This window comes from Rhea americana, unplaced genomic scaffold, assembly GCF_003343005.1.
Source record: "Rhea americana isolate MKP2758 unplaced genomic scaffold, rheAme1 scaffold_1, whole genome shotgun sequence".
Lineage (NCBI taxonomy): Eukaryota > Metazoa > Chordata > Aves > Rheiformes > Rheidae > Rhea > Rhea americana.
In genome coordinates this window covers 17,900,688-17,923,515 of record NW_028185038.1, presented here as the reverse complement: position 1 = coordinate 17,923,515, position 22,828 = coordinate 17,900,688, and the positions used below count along the sequence as shown (strand labels likewise).

Genomic DNA, 22,828 nt, shown 5'->3' with positions numbered 1-22,828 from the left:
TTTTTCTTCAAGCTGTGGATGTATCTTACTTAAAGAAATACATCAAGATCGTAAGGGGAGAAGGAAAACCCCAAAATAGCAAAAGCTTCCAAAAACTTGAACATTAAAATAATAATAATAATAATAATATAAAGATAATGCAGAAATATACTTTGAGAAATTACTTTCTCAAACCATAGTTCAGGTTTTTATTTCCAAGGTCTTTGACATTGCCCGGTCTCATCTAGTGCTGTCAGCCATGGTCAGACCGTCAACTGAAGATTTTTCTCATGGGGCACCATCATCGTCTTTGCTTTATTTGCTCCTTTTTTGGTACTGATTTCTCTATTGGGATATCATAAATCTCAGGTGTAGCACTATAGCTTGGCCAGGCTGAAGAACTTTTGCTTCTCTTGCATGAGGTCCTTGAGGAGGGGTCAGCTGCTGACGAACTGGGAGAGGTTTTCTTCTAGCCCTCCTTACCTTGTCCAGTTCCCTGCTGGCCTTGCCATTCAGAGTCTGTTAAGATTTATGAAATGAATTCATTCTTCTTCCCATTGGGCCTGCTGACGTTTAAAGGTGGGTACATAGCCGTGCTGGTGAGATGGGGAGATGTCTCTTGTGTTGGTGGGTTCTGGCTCCCACCACACTTTTTTGCATGGGTGCTTCTGGCCTTGGTCTGCACAACTTGGCTTTCCTTCCTATGGAAATGGAGGGGAAAATGATCCTGCTTTTCTCTAGGATGAGCACGTCTTCCCTCAGCAGTGCTCTTGGTCTGTTTTGAAGAGATCGCAGGTGTTTCCTCTGCCAGCTAATTGCCAGGAGGAAATGGGGAATGGCCTCGGTTCTTTCTTGTGCTTCCCAGAGGTGGTCGTCTTCATCACCCCCTTTCCCAGCCTCATCATGAAACCTTTAGAGCTTTTAGGGCCTTGAGGAGGAGAATTATATCTGCCCTCCCCGTTCTGCTGCAGTATCCTTCTGTTTTTTCTCTTTTGCCTTTAATAAATACTTCCCTATTTCCAGCCTTTCTGCATTGTCTTAATTTATCACCATCTTGATCTGAGGAGAACATCTGAGGAGCACGTGGCTCAGGTAGCCCGGAGCAGGAGATAAGCTGCGGCTGCAGTTTTACCCAAAGTCTTCTCTGGTGCTCAGCCTCAGATGAACAGCTTTTTGCTTGTTCAGCCTGCAAATGTCTACGAGCAGCATACAGAGGAATAAAATATTTGTCAGAACTGTTCCTCCCATAAATTTTAGACAGAAAAGCTAAGCTATGTGCGGGGAATATGATGACAGAAGCTATTGCTCCTCTAGTTCAAAAGACCCTAAATGTACCTGTGCTTCGCTCCTTGATCTGTTAGTTTGTAATATATGTGTGTGCATTATCCTTTTGAACCTCTAACTAAAAGGGTAGCGCTTTGTCTGTGTGATGCCTTGTTTTGTTTTTCTGTTGTGCGAGAAAAATACATTTAAAACAGATAGCATTGCCACTTTTTAGCATGTGTAATGCAGGTTGAGAGTGGCTGTTTTAAGACTTAGAAACTTTTTTGCAGCTAACCAAAGAGAAGAAGAGTCAAGTATTTAATGGCTCTGATCCCCTCTTATATGGGGGAAATGAAAAACCCTCTGCAGAAGTATCTAGGGGTTGATCTAATCTTGGTCCCGCTGAATTTGTCATTTTGTAGTTAAGCATTTACGCAAAAATACTTGGCTACTTTTAAAAATCTCATTCCCTGTAATCTATATACAGAAGATTCCCACTCAGCCAGTGTCTGTATTTTGATTCAGGTACAATTCTGATAGCATTTGGAAGCCTTTTGCATGTGTAAGAGTGGAAGAAGTTTCAGGCTTCCAAAAGGAACTTTTTAAAGAATTAAAATGTCAGTTAAAATTCTCATGTAGGTTCTGTAGAATTCCTTATTTTTTTTCTTAATCTCAATCCTTTACTGTTTGAAAACAAACTTGTAAGAACTCCTCTGTACGTTGTAATTCTGGAGATCAAGAGGTGAAGAAAAAGTTGTGTAAAAATAATATACTTACTAGCTTTATATATACTAAATATGCTATATATATCTCTGCATGGGCAGTGGACCATGTGTGTCTTGATCTTACATTACAGATTTGGGGGAAGAAATGCAGGTTTGTTAAAAATTGCTTTTTTCCTACTGTAGTAAAACCATTACACTTTAAATTTCAGGGCAAGCTACTCAGGCCTTTTGTTGTTGACTCCAGTTAAGTAAGAGGAGATATAAAGCATTTCCCCATAGTAAAAATATATACATATATATTGCTTGCTGTGAGTTACAGATTAAGACTTCATAAAAGCAAACAAGGCCGTCTTTAATTTTAGTTTATCGGAGCAGAATTCGTGCAGCTGTGCTAGCATTTGGCATAACGTAGATTCATGCTCATCTGTTCCAGCTCTCCTTTAGAGAGCCTCTGAGCCGGACTAGGACTGTATGTCACTGGTGGTAATAACATTTGTGCTTCTACAGCAGTTACCTTGACAGTATTTCAGCGTCGGAATGCATCTGAACTTCTGCGGGTAAATATATTGCTCCCTCCCCCTGTAAATCGAGGCTCTTCAAGCAGAACGTGGCAGGCGTCTAGCGGTGTTCGATAGCACAAAGAAAGACGTGAAAAATAGTCGGGGCGTGAGACTACCTGTAGGATTTTAAAATGTAGATAACAGTTAACAAAACCGCCGGGTGGTTCGCGTAACAGCAGAACCGTATTTTTACAGGAGACCTTTAGACACTTAACTGGCAGCTGCTTAGGACACTGGTTTTATGTCCTGCCTGAAAACAGCGTTGCGTTTCCTGAGCGCCTTGCTGAAGCGCTGATTCAGTAACGGCGTAAATGAACCCGTCCCGGTCGCTCCAGTGGGCGACGTGGATGTATTTGTTATCTCATTCAATAGCTGATTGAACCTGATCTATTTTTAAAGTTCAGCAGAATCATGCTACATGGTGATAAATGTATTGGAGGATGCCTGTGAGTATTTTCACGTACAGAAAATTGCTAATACAAGTTCTTTCTTCTTCTTCTTCTTCTTTTTTTTTTTTTTTTGAGGGATTAGAGCGTATTTGTTGCTATGCAATGAGGTTTGTGGCAACAAAAACAAAAAAAAGGCAGTTGGAAATTCCCTCCTTCAGCTTCTCCATCCCATGGCACAAGTATCTGTGTTCGTAAAGGTAGAGTATCCAGCGTGGCTTGGGAGCGATGTTGCCATGTGACATCTTGCAGGTAGTTGCAGTTACAAGGATTGTTTCTTGGTTTATAGGGTGCAACTTTTTTCAAATTTATTTTTGAAAATAATCTTTCAACCTATATTGTACGAGTAGTTCTCGATGTAAAGCTAAAGGAATCTCTTTAGTGAGGCTTTAGATGCTTACACTTCATGAATGGAAAAGTATGCTGAAAATACTGCAAAAAGAGCGTGTAGAAATGCAGTGATGTATTTCTTTACTGTTTTTTTTTCCTCTGAAGTGTAGCTTACCTTACAATTCACAGGACAGCACAGGGTGGGAGCAGAGGAGGGAAGTGCTTTGGATAAACAAGAATTCAGCCCTTTTCTGATGTTTTCGGTCATCTTCCTTGATTGTGTCACTATAACGTCTGTGTTTATCTGACACCAGACCAAGGCACGAGAGGGTCAAAGGGAAATCCTTCAATCCCTCGTCCAGATTTTATTTCATTGCAAGCCTGTTTAATAACCTGAAATACAGGATGTCATGTACTGTGTGTTATGAGGGAGGAATAAATATTTTAATAGTTCTTTTGCCTATTTATGTTCAGTCATGTCTTGTTCTGGTTAATCTTTTTTTTCCTTCCTTTTTAAGCAGAGGAAAGTTGTGACTCTTATACTATTTCTGAATTAATCTAATTGTAACAATTCTTTGCTATTCTCAGTTTCATATGAATACCAGAAACATTGCTTCTGCAGGTAGTTGGTATGTCACTCCACGTTTAGAAAATTAAGCACTAATTCTCATCTGTGGCCTAGAACAGTCTGTATTGCATGACAAATAAGGTTTAAACGTGCAGTAAAAAACACTTTATAAATTGAGAGAAGAGCTTTGCTCTCCAGCAGGCTAAATATTGGGCAGTATACATAGACAGTGCAAAACTGGCATGTTTTTAGCAACTCCCCAAATATGAGGACTATTTTGCCATTATTATGAAAGTACTTGACACTTCATGTATTTTCCTGAAACAGTCTATTGACTGGGATGAAACTGCTTTTGGGTAAAGCGCTTTTAACTGCTTGTTTTTACTTGAAAACTTGCTCACGCACAACATAAAATAGTCGTGTTAAAGCCACACGGTGTTTCTTTATAAGACGTGTGGTGTGTGGATCTCCAAGTCCTGTGCAGACAGCGCTCAGAACTGCTCGCAACCATGAGCAGCGTGACCTTTCCTGCGGTTGCACAAGCCGTTGAACTGGGAGCAGAGCTGCTGCTCCTGCATCCCGGTACCATACTTTTCCCGATTTAGGGCTGTATCAGGTCCCTTTACACAACAAAAGTGCTATTTTGGACCTCCTTCTGATACCAGATGCCCCTGAGCCAGAAGCTGTTTGCATTGGAATCCTGATTCTCTCCTGTTTAAAAATTAAACAAAACAAAAAGTAAATATCAGGATAATTTTGACTGATAACATTTACAACTTGGAATGTGATAGTAAAGGATAGCACAAGTTTTAGCTTATTTGTTGCTGTGCTTTCTAGCACTTACATTCTCCAGGAATGGAAGCGTTCCCAAAATATGTCAAGCAATGGTTTATTGGATTATTTTTAATTATTACTTATATGTTTTTATTTTTTAAAAAAACCCTTCTCATCTCCCGAATATATATTGCATTAAATCTCCCAGATGTTCTTCCTTCTACTAATTGTCCATATTGCATTTGTACAATGATGAACACAGCAGAATCCTAATCGATGTCTAGGGTTGAGCTGCTCCGTTCGTCATATGGTAATAAACAATATGATAAACCAGCAGAGTAATTAATAGTTGCTCTAAGGGTAGATCATAACGGGATGCTCATCCATTTGCATCCCACCTTCGCATTGGTAATATTTGATTTCTGAGTGATTAATTTAATACTCTTTAGATTGAAATTATAGGCCCAGTTTTACCCCCTGTATAGTTATTTAAGCTGCTGACTGCCAAAACAAAGCGTAAGTTATAGCTGTGGTGGTTTCGCATTTTTATAAGGGTACGAGGAGGTGAAGACAAGAAGAGGGAGAGCAAAAATGGGAAATGAGGAGGCTGATCAGTGTGTGTTTGCTTCAGTAAAATCAGACTGCGCTTTTCTAATGTCCTTCTCAGCAATTTTCCTCTTTAGTCTGAAAAATTGTGCTTTTTGTTGCATGGATTTCTCCGTCTTAAGAACAATGAGGCTAGCGGTAGGAAATTTCCCGAGATGAAAAAGTAAATGTACTACAGGCTTGCTTTCTGCAAAAGTCCCGTCTGGCTTGTCATTCTGGTTTCTCTCTCGCAATATTCAGAAGTATTTGTTGTATGTGTGTGTAATTTTTCCTCCTGATCAGATACTTTGTTTAGCTTAGTACCTCGAGTTGCATTTAGCATCACTTATGCTCTGTTTTAGCCTTTAGCAATGCCCAAATGAAAGGCAATTATGCAAGAAGACTCTCTGAAACTTCCTGTGTAGATCTGTGAAATCCATAAGCAAATTGTCATCTTCCCTGTGAAAGAAAAACAGAGAGCTAGCAAGGCTTGTTTGGGATTTTTTTCCCCCTTTTTGCTTCTGTAGATACAGGGTCACAGAAGCTGCCTGAAATGACTGAACTTTTTGAGACAAATAATATTTTTGCCATATGCTTCAAGGAGAGGAGTAGTTGTGGTATGGAGGCGCTCTGTACTGTGCGTGGTCCAGAAAAGGACCAGGAGTTTCACCCCAATGTCTTATAAATCACATTTGGCAGACTTCAGGGTTTCTAAAAGGTCTTGAAATCCAGACGATCCCGGCCCTCGCAGCATCCAACGAATGCAGAACCTCAACTGCCTTACGTAGCTGCGGCTGTTTTCGGCATTAATATAAACATCTCAACTTTTTGGGGGGGGGATTTTGCCAAGCGATTGGCTTTACTGATAACTTGTGGCACTGAGCTCTGCAGGTTAATTATGCATTTAATTGGTTTCAAATTTGTTGCTTTTCAATTTCACTGTTCACTGAGTATCTCCCCGTTCTTATATTATGAGAAGGAGTAAATAAAAGTGCCTGACTTACTGTCTCTGAACACTTAATTATTTCATATACCTCTATCATGTTCCTTCCTACTTAAATGAAGCACTTCTAGTCTTTTTAGGTATCTCCAGTTTCTTACTTTTCGGAGGCTTTTGTGTGTAGTGAGCAGAAATATGGGAAGATGCATCTTTAGTCTATTTTAAACAACATGTTCTCTGTGTGCTGCTATGTTCCCCTTCCTCTCTTATATTTTAATTTTTTTATTCTTATTTGGCTATTGATACAGGGCGTATTTTTATTGGCTTGCCAAAAAAATGACCATATTGGCTTCCCTGGTTTGATCTTTTTGGCCACTTCTATCTAGTAATTTTCATTGAAGCTGATGATTGCTTGATGTTCATTTTATATATATATTTTATATATATATATATATATGAGATATTGAATCATTTTTGAAAATCTCATTAGTCACTAGTTTTATGTTTGGTCATTCATATTTTGAGAAAGATTTGTAGCAAAATGAAGAACCACGTTTTTAGAACGGCCAGTCGGTGTCCTATTATATTAATCTCGTAAGTGTTTTTTTGAGCAAATTTACATAGCAATGAAGTAAGAATAAGGAATATGAATATTAACATTAGACTCTCTTTTAAATACGTTGCCTGATTTCCATTAATTCTTGGTATGTATAAGTGTTTAGTAGCTCAGTCCCAAATTACTAGCACTCTTAGACATACACCATCCGAACTGGACAAGACTACTATTTTTTAAAAAACTTTTTAACTCTGTTCATTTGTTCCTTTTTCTTGCTTTTACAGGTCAGTTGCTCACTGACAAATTTTCACAATTTTAAGTTAAAATGGTGTCTTAACAAATTTTCCCCTGCATGATCTGTGCAAAAATCAAATGTTTGTCTTCCTTCCTGTCTTGTACTAGCTCTCTGCTTTTCCATTGATTTTTATGTGTTCCTATATATTTTCTGTGTTAAGAATATTATTTATTTCTGTTAGAATAGTGCAGACGCCAGCGGAGCTTGAAGTATAATTATGTTAAACATTGCACAGCTGAGTAGTGAGTTCCAGGCTCTGCCTTAGAGCTTGCAGTCAAATGACAAGAGAAATAAGTTTTCAGTGAGTGAAAAGCTGGATGCACAAATTCAATGACACATGTTTAGGATTATGCAAAAGGAAGGTGCTCACCAATAATCAATACATAAATCAATCCCTGCTCGTTTCAGAGGTCCTCTGCTCATGACACTAGCTCTCCGTGGTGGGCTTATTTCAGAATGCATTGCTGAAACTTTAAAGACCGTTCTGAAAGGGCAGGATTGTTACTTGCTAATCAAAGAAACGTGAAATCTTGCTATTTCCCGCTGCACACCTCCCATCTGCTGTTCCCCCCGTGCTCCCCGAGGCTTTCTTCTCTAGCTTTGCTGGATGTTAGTTTATATTTAATAATTTAAGCAGATGTAGTGACTTTTCTTATCACATACTGTTTTAAGGCTTAGTTAAATACTTAGGCATCTGATGAAAAGAGCTTCGTAATAGTTCTAGTGCTTATTTAGGTTTAGTTTTAAAAATGCTGCAAAGAAAAAGCAGAACAGCTAAAAAGCAATGAAGCATTCAGTGGGGTGACTTTTGTATAACTTCAGTATACATGGCATGCCAGTTAATGATAGGTATTTTTTTACCGTGTCAATCTCTTATATATCTGGATAGGAAACAGTCTTTTGTGAAAGCTGTAGCATTCCTAAACTGACCAAAGTAATATTCCCTTGGTTATATTGGGGTTAAATACGTAAATAATTCTATCTTCCACTGTTGTAGATTAATTAATTCACATTCTATACCTGAAATATCAGTCTGTTGCTGAGTAACAGTGTCTGCCTTAAATTATTTGCTGTTTGCAGCTCTTATTTTTTTTTCTCTTTAATCAAACTGATTAGGAAAATCTCTCTGTTTTGAGATAATAGCAAACAATATGGCTGAATTATATCAATGAGAGCCAATGAGTCTGGATAATTACTGAAGAGAAGAATCCAATTTAGTAAGATCTAATCTCAAAAACAAACAAAACAAAAAAAACCCACAGTTAACCCATTACCTGAAGGATGTTTTAAGGAGTGTCTTCTCGAATATCCAAAATCAAAGGTACTGCTTATATCATGGTTTGCAGATTAAGAAACAGCTGATGTAGCTGCAATGATTCACTTCTGTGTCTTAGACAGGAATCAGTAACTTGAAAAACTAAGAAGAAATAAATGTGACTTTTATTTTGCATTCCAAAGATCATCTCTCTCTTTTTTTTTTTTTTTTTTTTTTTTTTTTGTCTTCACTGGAAATTGATTACCAGGATAACAGATTCAGGAGCCAGTTCCGACAGTGTAACTTCAGTTTTGAAAGAAATGGCAATGATTCATGTATAGTTTAAATTATTTGATCCAGTAGGTAAGATATTTGTAGATGGGAAGTAAGTGGAAAACATGCAGTCACTGACGCTTCTAGACCTCTATTAGAGATTTGAGTCACTTTGCTGTAGGATTTCAGATGAGAATGACTTTGAAGTGTGCTTCAAAGAGTTGTTGAATTTTCATTGCTTCTGTTAGTGCAGTGTCTATATGAGAATTGTTTCAATGTTTACCTTCATTTTTCTGAACCTTCAGTTTAAAAAGTAAAAGAAATAAACTATTTTTTCAAATTTGATATTTAGCGTAGTAGTGTTGGAGAAAAGTGCCCAATTCCTGAAATAAGAATAAAAGTTCTGTGACAGACAACTTAGAAGATTTTAAATTTGTGTCTAGTCTGAATAGTCAGGTACTAGGTAATGGAGATAACAAGCTGCTTCTGACTTGTTTTTCAACTTCACTGGTGAGAGAGAATACCTTGTGGAAGGTACCTGATGTTTTCTCTTCTTATACAGGATATATTGTTTTACAGTACATCAAATATTGGCTCCCAGTGCGTAATAATATTATTCGTTTGTTCTTTCCATAGTTCATTTCATCCAAGGATTTCAAACGGCTTCTGTAAGAGCATTATTAGATCAATTTTGAACACAGTAAAAGAGGATACACATATTATGACTTACTAGAATATTGGTATGATAATAAAGCTGAGAGTAGAACATAGTCAATCTGTTTTCTAGTCTGTTGAGAATACAATTTTGCACCTGACCCCAACACTGAGATGAGTTAAAGATAGTTTGGCAGTTGTTCTTCCTGAATTTTACAGCACTGTAGTTCTCTTACTCCATTCTTATATAGAGAAACCCAATTTGGCACATGAGGAGGACTTTGTGACTGCTTCTTTAAGACTAGTGGAAAATTGTACATATTGACATGTGCCTGAAACCTCAGCAGTTGTCTGAGAAGGTTATAGACGTTATTGGAATTGCTGCAAACACCTGGCAATAGCACGGATAGTTTGATCTTTTTCAACTGTGTTAGTTGCATGGAAAACTTAGACTTGCTTTACATCTCCCCTTCGAGGTCATTGATAAAGGGGACACGTCTCAGTACAGACCTCTGGGGTACCACACTTGTTACCAGCCTCCAGGTAGCGTACAACCCATCAGCCATGACTCTCGGACCCTGATCATCCAACCAGTATTTCTACCTGACTAGTTGTCCAGCCATCCACATTGTAATGTCTTGAATGCAAGAAAATTATGGGAGACAGTGTTGAAAGCCTTCCTAGAGTCAAGGTAAGGGACACGCAGTTGTTTTCCTTCATCCACAAAGTGAGTCATTTTGGCTTAGGAGACGGTTAGGTTGGTCAGGCATAATTTATGCTTAGTAAATGCCATGATTTATGCTTAGTAAATGCATGCTGCCAGCTGCCAGTCACTTTGCTCTCCTTCCTGTGCCCAGAAATGTGTTCTAAGAAAACTTACTTCCTGATTTTCATGAAGACTGAATTTAGGGAAAATGACCTGCTGGTTCTTAGAGGGTCCATTTGGGCTTTCCAGAAGATGGGTACAGTATTTTCCTTTCTTCACTCATCAAGAACGTCCCTGATGATCGTAATTCCTCTAATAGAATGTGAAGTGGTCTCGCTATGACATTGGCTTGGTCTCTTGGCATGTTCACATACAGCCCATTTGTAGCACACACCAGAAACTGGCATGTGCTGCATTTTCTCAGGAATTACAAACTCAGTTCTCATTGACTGCTGTACTCATTCTCCTCCTTGACCCCTACCTCTACACACAGGTGTGGGAGACCTAGCAGATGAAGACTGAGATTTAAAAAAAAATGTGGTATAGATTATGCAGTCTCCATGCTTGGAAGGAGACTGGATAAAGCCCTGAGGAGGACATCACAATTGGAGAAAGCCCTGAGGAACCAGTTGACCCTGCTTTGAGCAGGAGCTTGTATTACATAAGCTTCTGATGTCCCTTCCAACCTGAAATATCTTGTGATCCCATTGGGTACCTCAGCTATGTCTGTCTGTGCTCCCTGAATCACCCACCTCATTTAGCATTTGTCCCACAAGGTCCTTTTTCAGCCTTTTACTTCTAGTATAGCAATAGGAGCTCTTCTTATTGGGATAAGAGCAGTGGAAAACTGATCTAGTTGGATAGGAACATACCTCTGAATTTCGGTTGCAAATTCCTGTGGCTTACATTAGAAATTGGAATCTAACTTTTTCCTTTTTCTTGACACAATCTACCTTTTTTCCTTTGCCCTGTAACTAGATTTAGAAAATAAAGCCTAATGTCATGTGTTGTGTATAGAATAAATCCTAACTTGTTCATAAATTCAATTTTTTAATTTTCTCTATTAGCCTCCTCCAAATGCATTCTGTTCTATCTACACTACTCATTCCTTTAGGACTTCATTATTTTTAGAAAATGCACTGTAGCGTATTTACTGGTAATTACAAAATCTTGTTTTAATTACAGTTGTCAAAGAGTATACTTTATGATGCATTATTATTGCTGCTGTTTCTAATTCACAACTATTCTCCACCTTTGCAACTTGAAAACTGGAAATTAACATTGGGTTTTTTCTTTTTTGTAAATGATGTGTTTGGATCAGTTTTTGTGGTTAGGAATGTTTTTGTGGGTAGTGGTAACTTCAGAAAGAAATGATTTTGGGGAAGGAAAAGAAGCATATGTTCCTAATTATATTCATAAGTTACTTATGTTATTCACTGAATATGATATATATGCGTGTTGAAATAGAAGAAGGTAAAATTCAAAAGTGTTGTAATCCTACATGCATGATGTGTGAATATTTGAGAATCGTTTTTATTGGGACTTTCTGCAGTGAATGAAGACAGTAGTGTTTCTGGCCATGATAATGCATGTGAGTAGCTGATGTTTTTCATCCTAGACTTTGCCAACATGGGAAAGTAAGTGTATAGGGCTAAACTTGGATGGATGCAGGTCACTGTAAAAGTATTTCTGTTTCGAGTTACTGAGTGGTCATTGGGTTTCAATAGGCTATTTCACATCTTGACAGCCATAGTTCGTACTGCGTGTGGCATCTGTATGAGCCCACCCTAGTTTTATGCACTAACGTGCTCATCCAGCAAACCTCAAGGGATAAAAGAAACAGAAAATCCTTGTCAGCTTAATGGTGAACGTTAATTTTTTGAATGGCCTTTGAGATCTGCTTTCTTGCAGTCCTAGCGCATCATGTTCAGCCTAACTTGTCAGCAATTTTTCAGCTAGATCTTCATGCTTCTGGACCTCCTGAAGGCCAATCTGCTGCAACTGCTTTTGTTTGCCTATTTATGGATTAACCTTTTCTTCAAAGTACTGGGGCCTGCCTGAAGGCCTGTAGACATTTTACGTGACCTTTCCCTGCATTCAGTGGCAAGAAAGCCCTCCTCCCTGTGGTTAGCATTTCAACGGGCAAATCCCCTTAGTCTTGCAAACGCCTTCTGACAGAGCCTCCTGGAGCCGATGGCTGGTCTCACTCACAGCCTTGGGAAAGCCACTTGGTAGACTTGGTCGTTTGGGAGTCCACCTCTCGCTTCCCTGGGACTTTTTGGGGTGGTGGCAAGGAACCGTTGTGATGTGGTTTGGAAAGACCTAGACAAAGTACCCGGTCCCCTTGTGATTCATAACAGGGCTTCCTAAATGTAACGCAAGCCTGGACTCTTTATTTTAGAGCAGATGATTTGCCTCTGGGAGAAAAATGTGAACTAGAAAGATCTTAGGGAAGTTCTTTTCTAATCTCAGTGGATGTTAATGAACTTGGAGCCCCTCATCGAGGGGCAGTTGGAAACGTGGGATTTCAGAGTGTTTCAAGAGCTAATTCTGAGATCTGCCTAAAAATCACTAAACTCTCCTAAACTAAATGGTCATGGTTTATGTGCTGCAGCTCCTTAAGCATGCAGAGCAAATTTCTCTTCAGCAAAAACGCTTGAGCTTTTGTGACAGTGGCTGGTGTGGAGTGATGCACAGTCAGTCTTTTGGTAGGCATCCGTTTTTCCTATGATTAAAATTCATATCAGTGCTATGTAAAATCCAGTGGCGACTCTTGAAATCGAAACCGAGGTTGGCCTTTAAATCTTCCTCCAACTTTCTAGGGATTCTGAAGGTTGTGTTTAATATCAGATGTCACTTTTTTGTTTTTTAATTTGAGCTTGACTTGGGAGGATAGGCTACTTTTCAAAGGTGACCTTCTGAAGCTGCTTTCTAAATAACACCCAAGCAAATGCTTTGCTTATTAGAGTTACTTTGTGAAGAAGCAGTGAACCTGTTAGAATATCTCATTTACAACTAAAGTGCAGCATTCAGCTGATTGAATACACAGCTACTGTTAATTATTTTGTTACGGCTAATTGATATTCACTGGGATCATGTTGCTGCAGCCCCATAAATACAATATTACCTTACAAGTTTATATTTCAGCAGTGAATTCTCTTCTCTTGGCATGTTTATATTCTTTCCTCTATAAATATTGCTGATTTTTTAAAAAACTTTTTGCTGTGACTGCATTATTTTACAAATGCCAGTGGTATTAGCCATATTGATGAAACTTATTTTACTGAATTACTTACTGGCCTTCCAAAGCTTGCAGTTATGATCGCAATATAGGGAACCAAACCTTTAGTTTAATGGATTACCCAGTATTCTTACAATTTAATATTTCTACTTCATCAGGGGGTATGAAGGCTCCCATAGATTCAGGGCAAAGAGCAGTGTGAATGTAACTCCATCCCCGTGTGTAGTGAAATCCTGCTGTTTTGTTGCTAATTGTCTTGGGAGGGAAAAAAACAAAACAATAAACTTCCTAGGGCAAAACTTAGATTTAGACAGATATCCCTGGAACAGAAACGGTTTGCATTCCCCCACTTATGTGTCTCTTGTATATGTATATTCAGTGATCAGATAATATTAAACACATGCATCTCTCTATTTTGGACAGTATTTGATTGGCAAGCACAACAGAGATGAAAAGAATTTCAACTCGGAGGCACGTGCAGGTTTCCTGGAAGGTTTTGCCAATTTATTTGTTTTCTATGGGCCACTTCACTGGGACAGTCTTAGAATAAATTTTATCTATATGAGACACAATCCAGATTAGTAGATGCAAATCTTGCAAGTATTTTTTTTTTCCTCATAGAATTTTCATTCTGTACCTACCTGCATTTAATTTTTTCCATAAATGTCAATGTTGCATGGCACTCTAATTCTATTTATTCTGTAATTTCATTTATCTCTATTTCTGCTGTTGATCCACGTAATAGGGTGATACTGAGGGTATAACTTGCAGATGTAACATCTTAAATATAGAGAAGTAACTGAAACATACTTTGCTACCAAGAATACCTGATAATTCTGTAAAAATCAAGGTTCTAGAGGTTTTGAAGTTACTTTTTGTAATAATATTTTCTGTTCGAGTACTTCATTATAGAGATGTTTACGCAATATACTGGGTGATCTATAACTTTTTAATTAAGCATTTTGTTCTTCTGTGTTCTGTATTTCTTTTCTTTATGGAAGATTTTGAGTAATTTGTAAAGTTATTTATTTATTTATACTTAGAGAAGTTTTCTAGGAAAATTGTTGTTTTCCTGGACATCAGTCATTGAGACTTTATCTTGACTGAGCTCCATTTCCTTTGAAGTCTGCAGATACTTCTGCAGCTAACACTAAAGTCAGCTTTAACTCACCTGTTGAGTTTTAATTCCAAAGTTCAGATGTCTGCATGTTATTTTTTTTTTTATGTAGACCAGGTATGTAGGTGTCCATGCCAGTTTTTGACACAAAAAGCAATCATAGCAACAGCGCTCTTTGAACATTATAGCGTGGTTAATGTGGATGGAGCCAGTGTGAAGTAAATTTTGTTATGAATGGGCTTTAAATTGCTCAGTACAGTAAGGACTACCAAGCAGAATATCAGCAATTGTGTTAAAAATAGTAGCCATCTCACATGAATAAACCATAATTTGTGTTTATAAGTGATACAGAAATTAGGCAGAAGAGCTGCAGGCTTTCCCACAAATTGGAGATACAGCTGTGTAGCGTAGTGCAGTCTTCAACTACACTGTGAAGGAATCGTGTTCAACGTGTGAGATGTTTTTAGCGTCCTTATGCAAGAGGTTTGGAGGGGGATTTTTGGATTTAACCTAGTAGGACTTGTCTGCTTCATAAAATGGTCTGAGGCAGTTCTGAAGCTTGCTTCTCATTCTTCTGCTCCTCATCTTTATTGAGGAGGAGAGAGATTGGATAATTTTCTGCTCTTTCTTCGCTTGGGTGAGGTGCAGAGAATTGATTCTCCTTGAGCAGCTGGGTGAGGAGGACCGAAGGGTTTGTGACCTGGTGCCTTTTCGTTGCCCTCCATCATTATTGTATCAAGTTTGACCTTTGGAGCTTTTGCACCCTGAAGCTTCCTGCTGCTATGAAGCTTCGGAAAGGTGGAAGAGCAAATTCTATTACAACATTTTTGCACACTTTTTGGTTACATCTTACTGTCTTTCTGAAGTCAGTTTTGTTGCTTGGTTTCAAGTCGTCGATACGATCCTGTGAAACACTACTCAATTCTAAGAACTGAAAGTTATAAAATTACTGTGAGCGCAATGGAACATTAATTTTACATTTTATTTTGCCACTGACCTACTTGAACAGAAGGAGTGTTCTTGAGTTTGCAAATATTTTGGGATCATGAGGGTTATTAACATGTGTAGAATGATTGCATAGGGTGAACTAAGATAATAACATATAGCATTTTTATTAGATATTTGAAAGGGAATGATCTGGGGAAGCACAACCTGCAGTCAATGCTCAGTTGTTTATATAGCCAGGGCAAGAGGCAGGTTTGAGGGATGGCACAGGGATTATCTGGAAAAAGCAAAAACAAGGTCAATAAAAAGCATGATAATTAGGTTGTAGGATATTTGGTGTAATCAGCTTTGGAAAAACGTGTAGTCAGTGCTCTATAGAGAATAAAGGCTGATTTAAATGATGGTGGACAGGCCAGTAGCAAGTGCTCTACAGCACTGCGCTGCACTGATGATAGGGTGGTTGGGAGAGAGCCAGGGTTTGGTTCATCCAAGTAGAATTAAAATCTGACTGTATGCTTTTTGGATGAGGAGAGATATTTTTGTTGAAGTTGCACGAAAAGAGAATCTTCTGTGTAGTTTTCTGCATTGTTCTAGATTACAGATGTGCCCAACATGCATATATTTCTTTATTCTTTATATTCACTGTTTGATGATGGATTTGACTTGTTTTCTTTGATTTTTGCATGCTTCAGGAGATAGAACAAAAGGTAAGTAGTTAAGCAAGGAATAACTGAGAAAGCAAAGCTTTTATTTGATTGTTAGACTAATCTTGGTGGAGAGAATTAAGCCGTCTATCCCTACAAGCATAGTACAACAGGTGGTGTAAATAAGTTTTTGCATGTATCTCTATGAGTGTGACTTGGAAATTTCATCATTAGTAGTAAGAAGGTAACTATAGTTTCCTGTCTCACATGGTACTGCTAAAAAGGAAACTTTTTACAGCAGGCTTTGTGGTATTCAGTACTGGGTAAAAATAATATGTTAGAGATAAATGACTAATTCTGTCTGCACTAAATGATATTTGATTATTGTTCACTAAAATATTTTTAAATTATGAGCCTGGAATGTGATCTTCTATGTGTGAAATTCTCCTTAGCTCTTTTAGGAAGTATTTGTCACCTCCTTTGAAGGACTTGTAATTTTGTAGGTGTTTTGTGTGCATGTGTGCACTTATAATGTATTTTATAGTTCTTATTGAGTGCTGTAAATACTGCATATTAGTACATACTCCAGATGAAAACCAATAGCATGTCAATGTGTTGGCAATGCTGAAAGCAGGGTATCTTAAATTGATACTGAAGTCTTAACAGTATTGAAAAGATGGATGTCCGGTAGCTTAAAATAATGTGGAAGTGACTTGATCAACATGATTGATTCTGTAGTAAAAATGTTTCAGCTGACTTAATTGATGCTTCAGCCATTGAAGGAGTTTCCACTAATTAAAAAGGACAGCAGAATTTTGCATATACTGTTTAAGTCTGTTTTGTAAATACCGTGAGCATTTGATTCTTTCCAAATATTCAAGTGTTTAGAATTAAGCCTCTGCTAAATGCGTCCCTGAAGTGGGGTTTCAGTCAAACAGCTCGTTTGAAAAAATTCTTTTTACTGCTGTAAATACAAATGTATGGATGCAAGTTTGACTATTTTGACCTTAAAATGCCCAATTAGTAACAATCTAGGAAAAAAGTAAAATAATCAGGCTCTGCAGACTTTTTATTTTGTACCTCGAGGAAGTTTCCGAAGTTCAGAAGCGATCTGCAAAGTTAATCAAAAAATTTTGTTTCAGCATGGTATGCTTGGTTCCGTCTTTGTGATGTTTCCAAATGCATTTGGATAAAATATGGCACAGCTGTTAAGAAGGGGGGGGAAGTACAATAAGCAGTTTCTTTATATTTTCAATGCAGCAATCATCATCTTATTAATGTACTGTTTGGCAAAAGCTAATAGACTGCAGTTCTCAATGGCTGTATACTACTTAGTGGTACAATTTATAGTACATGTTTTGCTTTGCAAGTGATGCTCTTTTTTTGATCTGGTTTTATCTTTCGGTTTCTTTTTTTAGGCCAAGCAGCTGGAAGAGAAAGACAGAGAACTGAAGAAACATGATGCTTACTACAAAGAGCAGCTGGCTCGACTGGAAGAAAGGGTAGGCTTTCCTTCCCTTTTAGTGACGAATTCTCCATTCATTTCTGCTCCTGACTTTCTGGTTGTGCTTTATTGTCAGACAAGATGACTTCTGTAGGGACAATAAAAATCAAAGTTGCGGATATGGGTTTTCTTTGGTATTAACTACAACTGTTTCTGTCAAATATTGACAATGTTGAAAATTTTGTTTTCTTAGCAGTCAACTAATTTATCGTGTTTGCAGTGACGTTTCACGGTAATTGCATTCAGAGAGTTGATCCTAACAAGAGGTCATATTTATAGCAGTACAGATGAAGGACCAATGCAAGTGAATGAGTATCAGCAAGTAGTCTTAAGCTTACATATGAGGTATGAAGTACATGCCGAATTTCGGCTTCCCTTGCTGTCCAGTTACCTTCGTTTGGCAGAGTTAGTCCTTCCAAAGCCATCCAGCTGTACATGGAAAAGCTTAATATTAATGTATGCTGTTTATGACATGTTTAGAATGCACTTCTGTGTCTTTTCTCACAGTAGGCTTGAAACTAAACTGTATGGAAGTTTGGTAAGCTATGTAAAATGCTTACAATGTATTTAACAAGAAATATTTTAAAGTACTGTTTCTATTCTTATTCATTTCAGCATGTTATTTTATAGGATGTAATTTTCTAGCTGATTACAATTGTCATCATTTTTTTTTTTTTTACATCCCAGGTTTGATGTAACATTCAATCTGAATGCATTTGCCTCCTCCTACTCTTCTTTCTAAGACTCCCTATTGTTGATTAATTTGGATTTTTTTTTGTTAGCTTTGAAAACTGTGTTAGTATGATGTATGTTCTTTTATGCAACTAAGCAGGATAGAAGGAAGCAAAACCCTTGTTTTTGTGGATTAGGAAGGAGAGCATGTTACATGAATTACCAGTGTGTATAATTGATCTTAATGAGTATTTTACACAGAGGGCATATGAGATACTGTCTTGGTGTTCTCACCCACCTTTTTGAAGATGACATTAATGTTATTGGCAATGAAAAGTAGTTTGAAGGGATGAGAATCATTAAAATAATGATTCTCAAACTACGTATTATTTAAACAATTAAAAATGAAGACCTTCCCCTTCCCCCCTACCCGCACACAGAATACTCTCCTTATTTTCAAATAACTGGATAGCGTTAGATGAGAAAGCATCTGTAGTATATCAGCCAGGCTGGTCTGGGTTAATTCTTAATGCGTATCTCTATGTGCGCCCTTAGTTGTTGGTCTTCCTTTTCAGTGTTATAGTGCAAATCGTGTTGGAATAAATCACGACAAAGAATGTATATTAAAAAAAAGTGAAAGTTTTTTTTTTGTTTTTTTTAACTTTTCTGAGGTGCGATGCAGCAAACTAAATTTCATTCTTTAGCTGTTTTTAATGTTAAAGCAGGTAGCTAAAGCCAGTAGCAGGTGAAGGCACTACAGAGTGAAGACATCGGTACGAAATCTTGTTTTAACGTGCCTGTGAATGTATCACTGCTGTGCACACCTGAAATAATAAGCTAAAAGGAACTGTAGCATTGTTTTCATGTAAGAGTATTACTAAGCTGTTGTCCCTTAAGGGGTGCAAAACAGATGATCTCTGCTATCTCTTGCCTTCGCTTCCTGGAGCTGAGTTCTCCAGGATTACAGCAGAAGTTCTGACTTGACTGTCTTACTGCATGGAAAATGTTCACTCTGTCTTTCGAAGCTCAGGTTTTCTTGTGATAATATGGCTAGTTTTTTCATTCAGGCTTCTTATTGGTAAGCTAAGGAACCAAATTAGCTTTGGCAAATTGTCATCAGATTGGTTTTCAAAGTAAACATGCACATCTGCCCTACAGAAGGAAGAGCTGCTAAGTTCTGAAGCAAGGTGAACTCTGTGCTCCAGATCTGGCTTTGAACGTGCTCAGAGACGTGGAGATTGTAGAACCAAAGCCTACAAAAGCCCTGGGGTCGGGTATCGTGGCATCCAGGCTTTTGCATCTGCAGTCTCTGTTAAGGTCATTTGTAAGTCTCAGTACTGGCTGAGCTGGAAATAGATTTTTAAGGACTGGGAAGGTCTAACATTTTGGAAATTACAGGGCACTTTAATAGGCTACTTATTTGGTCCAAAACTCGTCGTGATTTCAGTGACAACTGAAACACAATGTGAGAGCATATGCCGAATAGTGGAGAAAGGGCAAGGATGGAAGGTAAGGCAGGAAGGAGCAAGTGGGGCTTGGTGAAGTACCATCAGGATGAAGAAATGTGAGATATTAGTCTGTCACCTGTGACAAAATGCTAATTAGATTCTTGGATCATTCTTGCATCAAATAAGCTCACTTTTAAAATAGTTGGGTTGCTCGTACGTGGTATTTCTGTCTGTTGCATCACTGAGTGTCAGAGCTCATCTCTGTGATTAATTGGCTTTTTGATTACTTAGCTTCTTTTCAATTAGAAGCTTCATATTTGTGTTCTTCAAGGCTGCTGAAACAACAATGCAGACATTGATAATAAAGGGAGACGACAACACAACAGATTAGTGTCAGTGCAGTGTGCTCCTTAACGGGGAAAATTATTATACATATTCACTGCCAGACGAAGTCTGTCGCTTATAAAATATTTCAGCGACTGAGTGACGATGCTCAACCTTTTCAGGGGATTAATACAGGACAAAATAACTGTGCACCAGTGACAGCTGTAATACTAAAACATAAACAGTTCTATTCTCGAGGGCAATATCTGTTCATAAATTTGGTTTTATGTGCTAAAAACCTTTTGCTACTTTCCAAAAAAGCAGTGATTCCCCTACCAGCTGCCAGTGTTTCTAGGTCAAAGATAGCACACAAGCAATGAGTTATTACGTACTCCACAGCAGCCAAGCAAAATGAGATGTTTCAACAAAGGAGTTAAAGAATAACCTTCTGGTACAGTATATCTGGTTAGGATATCAAGCTGTTATTTAGGAGTTCCCCATGTTAGACTTTGAGGGGAATTCATCAGCATTAAAAGGGCATTTTCTGCTCCTGGGTTCCCAAAGATTTATGAACAATGTTTCCTACATTTGTTCTGAGAGAACAGACCTTTTTAGGTCTGGCTAATACATAGCCGTAGGAGATGAAGGTAGGAGTTTTGAAGTGATCTATTGATGTTGTTTTTTCGATTCTTTTTCATTTTTTTTATTTTTAATTACCACTAACTGGCATTACTTTTTAAATTGAAGCAACTGATAAAATAGATGCTGTAGTGCAGGGGCAGTGTTTTTCATTGTCTGCTTATACATTAACGATGATTCTTGATAACAGCAAGAAAAAATAGAAAGATAGTAGTGTTTGAATTGCTGATGTATGTGTACCCTACATAATATTAATTATTTACTATATATAATTGTCATTTGTAGTATTCTAGGTGGTATGATTTTTCTTTTAAAATAGTGAAGCAAGCAAAAGGAAAACCACCTGAAATCTCAGACAAACTGTACAACTTTCTACCTCGAAGAGCAGTGCTATGGCCTCCTTTTCTAACCATCTCCCATGTTTGTGTGTACACACACATGCATACATACATTTCTGTCCTTTTGCATTTGTATTTGTTGTATTCAGCTTCTCCATGCCCGTCATCTTCTAATTATGCCACTTGTTTAAATATAACTTCCAAGTCCCAGTGGCTATAGATCTCTTAACCACCTTTACATCCTAAATGTACGTGTCACTGGTATGCAGGTTCTAATCACACCTCCACAGCTGTATTAATCTTGGCTCCAGAGCAGCTCACACCCTGTCATTCCTTCACCTAGTTACTGTTGGTTTTGCTTAAAAATATTTTTAATGTGTAGAAAATACTGCTGGATCATAGAATCAGTAAGGTTGGAAGGGACCTCTGGAAATCATCTAGTCCAACCTGCCTGCTGAGCAGGGTCACCTACAGCATGTTAGACAGGGTTGCATCCAGGCGGGCCTTGAAGATCTCCAGAGAAGGAGACTCCACAACCTCTCTGGGCAACCTGGTCCAGTGCTCCGTCACTCTCACAGGGAAGAAATTCCCCCTCACACTCAGGCAGAACTTCCTATGCTTCAATTTCTGCCCATTGCCTCTTGTCCTGTCACACGGGACAACTGAAAAGAGTTTGTCCCCGTCCCTTGACACCCTCCCTTCAGGTACTTGTCCACATTGATCAGATCCCCCCTCAGTCTTCTCTTCCCCAGGCTAAAAAGGCCCAGCTCTTGCAGCCTTTCAGAGGGCTGGAGCACCTCCCTTACGAGGATCATCTTTGCAGCCCTACGCTGGACTCTCTCCAGTAGCTCCATGTCTCTCTTGTACTGGGGAGCCCAGAACTGGACACAGGACTTGAGACGAGGCCTCCCCAGGGCTGAGGAGAGGGGCAGGATCACCTCCCTCGACCTGCTGGCAACACTCTTCCCAATGCACCCCAGGAGACCATTGGCCTTCTCGGCCACAAGGGCACATTGCTGGCTCACGGTCAACTTGTCATCCCACCAGCACTCCCAGGTCCTTCTCTGCAGAGCTGCTCTCGACAAGGTCAGCCCCCACCTTGGACTGGTACCTAGGGTTATTTCTCCCTAGGTGCAGCACCCTGCCCTTGCCCTTGTTGAACCTCAGGAGGTTCCTCTCTGCCCAGCTCTCCAGCCTGTCCAGGTCCCTCTGAATGGCAGCACAACCCTCAGGTGTGTCAGCCACTCCTCCCAGCTTGGGATCATCAGCAAACTTGTGGAGGAGGCACTCCATCCCCTCATCCAGGTCATTGATGAAGAAATTGAACAGGCTGGGACCCAGTACTGAGCCCTGGGGGACACCATTAGCCACAGGCCTCCAACTGGACTCCACACTACCGATGACAACCCTCTTTCTCTCTTCCTCCTGCCTGTGGTTGAGGTGGTATCATGATGAGGTGTGTCTCTGCATGTTTCCATAGGGAGGGAGTGATGCAACTCTCTGTAGTTCAGATTTTCTGCAGCAAACCTGACTATTTCGTGTTGTGCTGCTTCGTGTGACCATTATATATCATTATGAAAATCATGCTCCTAGCTCTAGAAGCAGAAAGGAATCAATTTTAGTTGCACTGTACAGCAGTCTATTATGTAGTTTATCTGTGTGAACAAGCAAGATGTGTATCCCAGTGTTAGTCAGGGTGGTTCTCATTCCAGATGATCGTCTATGCTTGTGAGTGTCCTAGAACTGCTGTCAGTAGGGGGTGGATAGCATGTGCATGAATATGCTTCCAGTGTAAGATGCTAAAACTAAAATAGATTGTTAGCCTTTAGAGGTTACAGTGTATGTTAGATGCTCTCCTGGTCTAGAAGTCAACAAAGTCACTGCCCGAGATGGTTCTTCAGGTGCAGATTCTGTGACTTCTGTGCTGACTTTAGTGGACTTTGTGCACTGGGAGGGAGACTTCTGCATTGTACAGAGCTTACTGCCAGATCAGAGCCTGTGAATACAGACATAAGTTCTCTAAATATGATCCTCTTATCTGCATCCA

The 22,828-nt window shown here is 38.9% G+C and overlaps 1 protein-coding gene across 2 annotated transcripts in view; it reads left to right on the top strand.

Moving 5' to 3' along the window:
- Positions 1-22,828, top strand: part of CHCHD3 (coiled-coil-helix-coiled-coil-helix domain containing 3) — a 150,216-nt gene that overhangs the window by 76,805 nt on the left and 50,583 nt on the right. For both annotated transcript variants that reach the window (XM_085299759.1, XM_085299751.1), the window contains exon 5: positions 17,275-17,358. In XM_085299759.1, the coding sequence (XP_085155885.1) occupies positions 17,275-17,358 (84 nt within the window). The remainder of the gene's footprint in view (positions 1-17,274; positions 17,359-22,828) is intronic.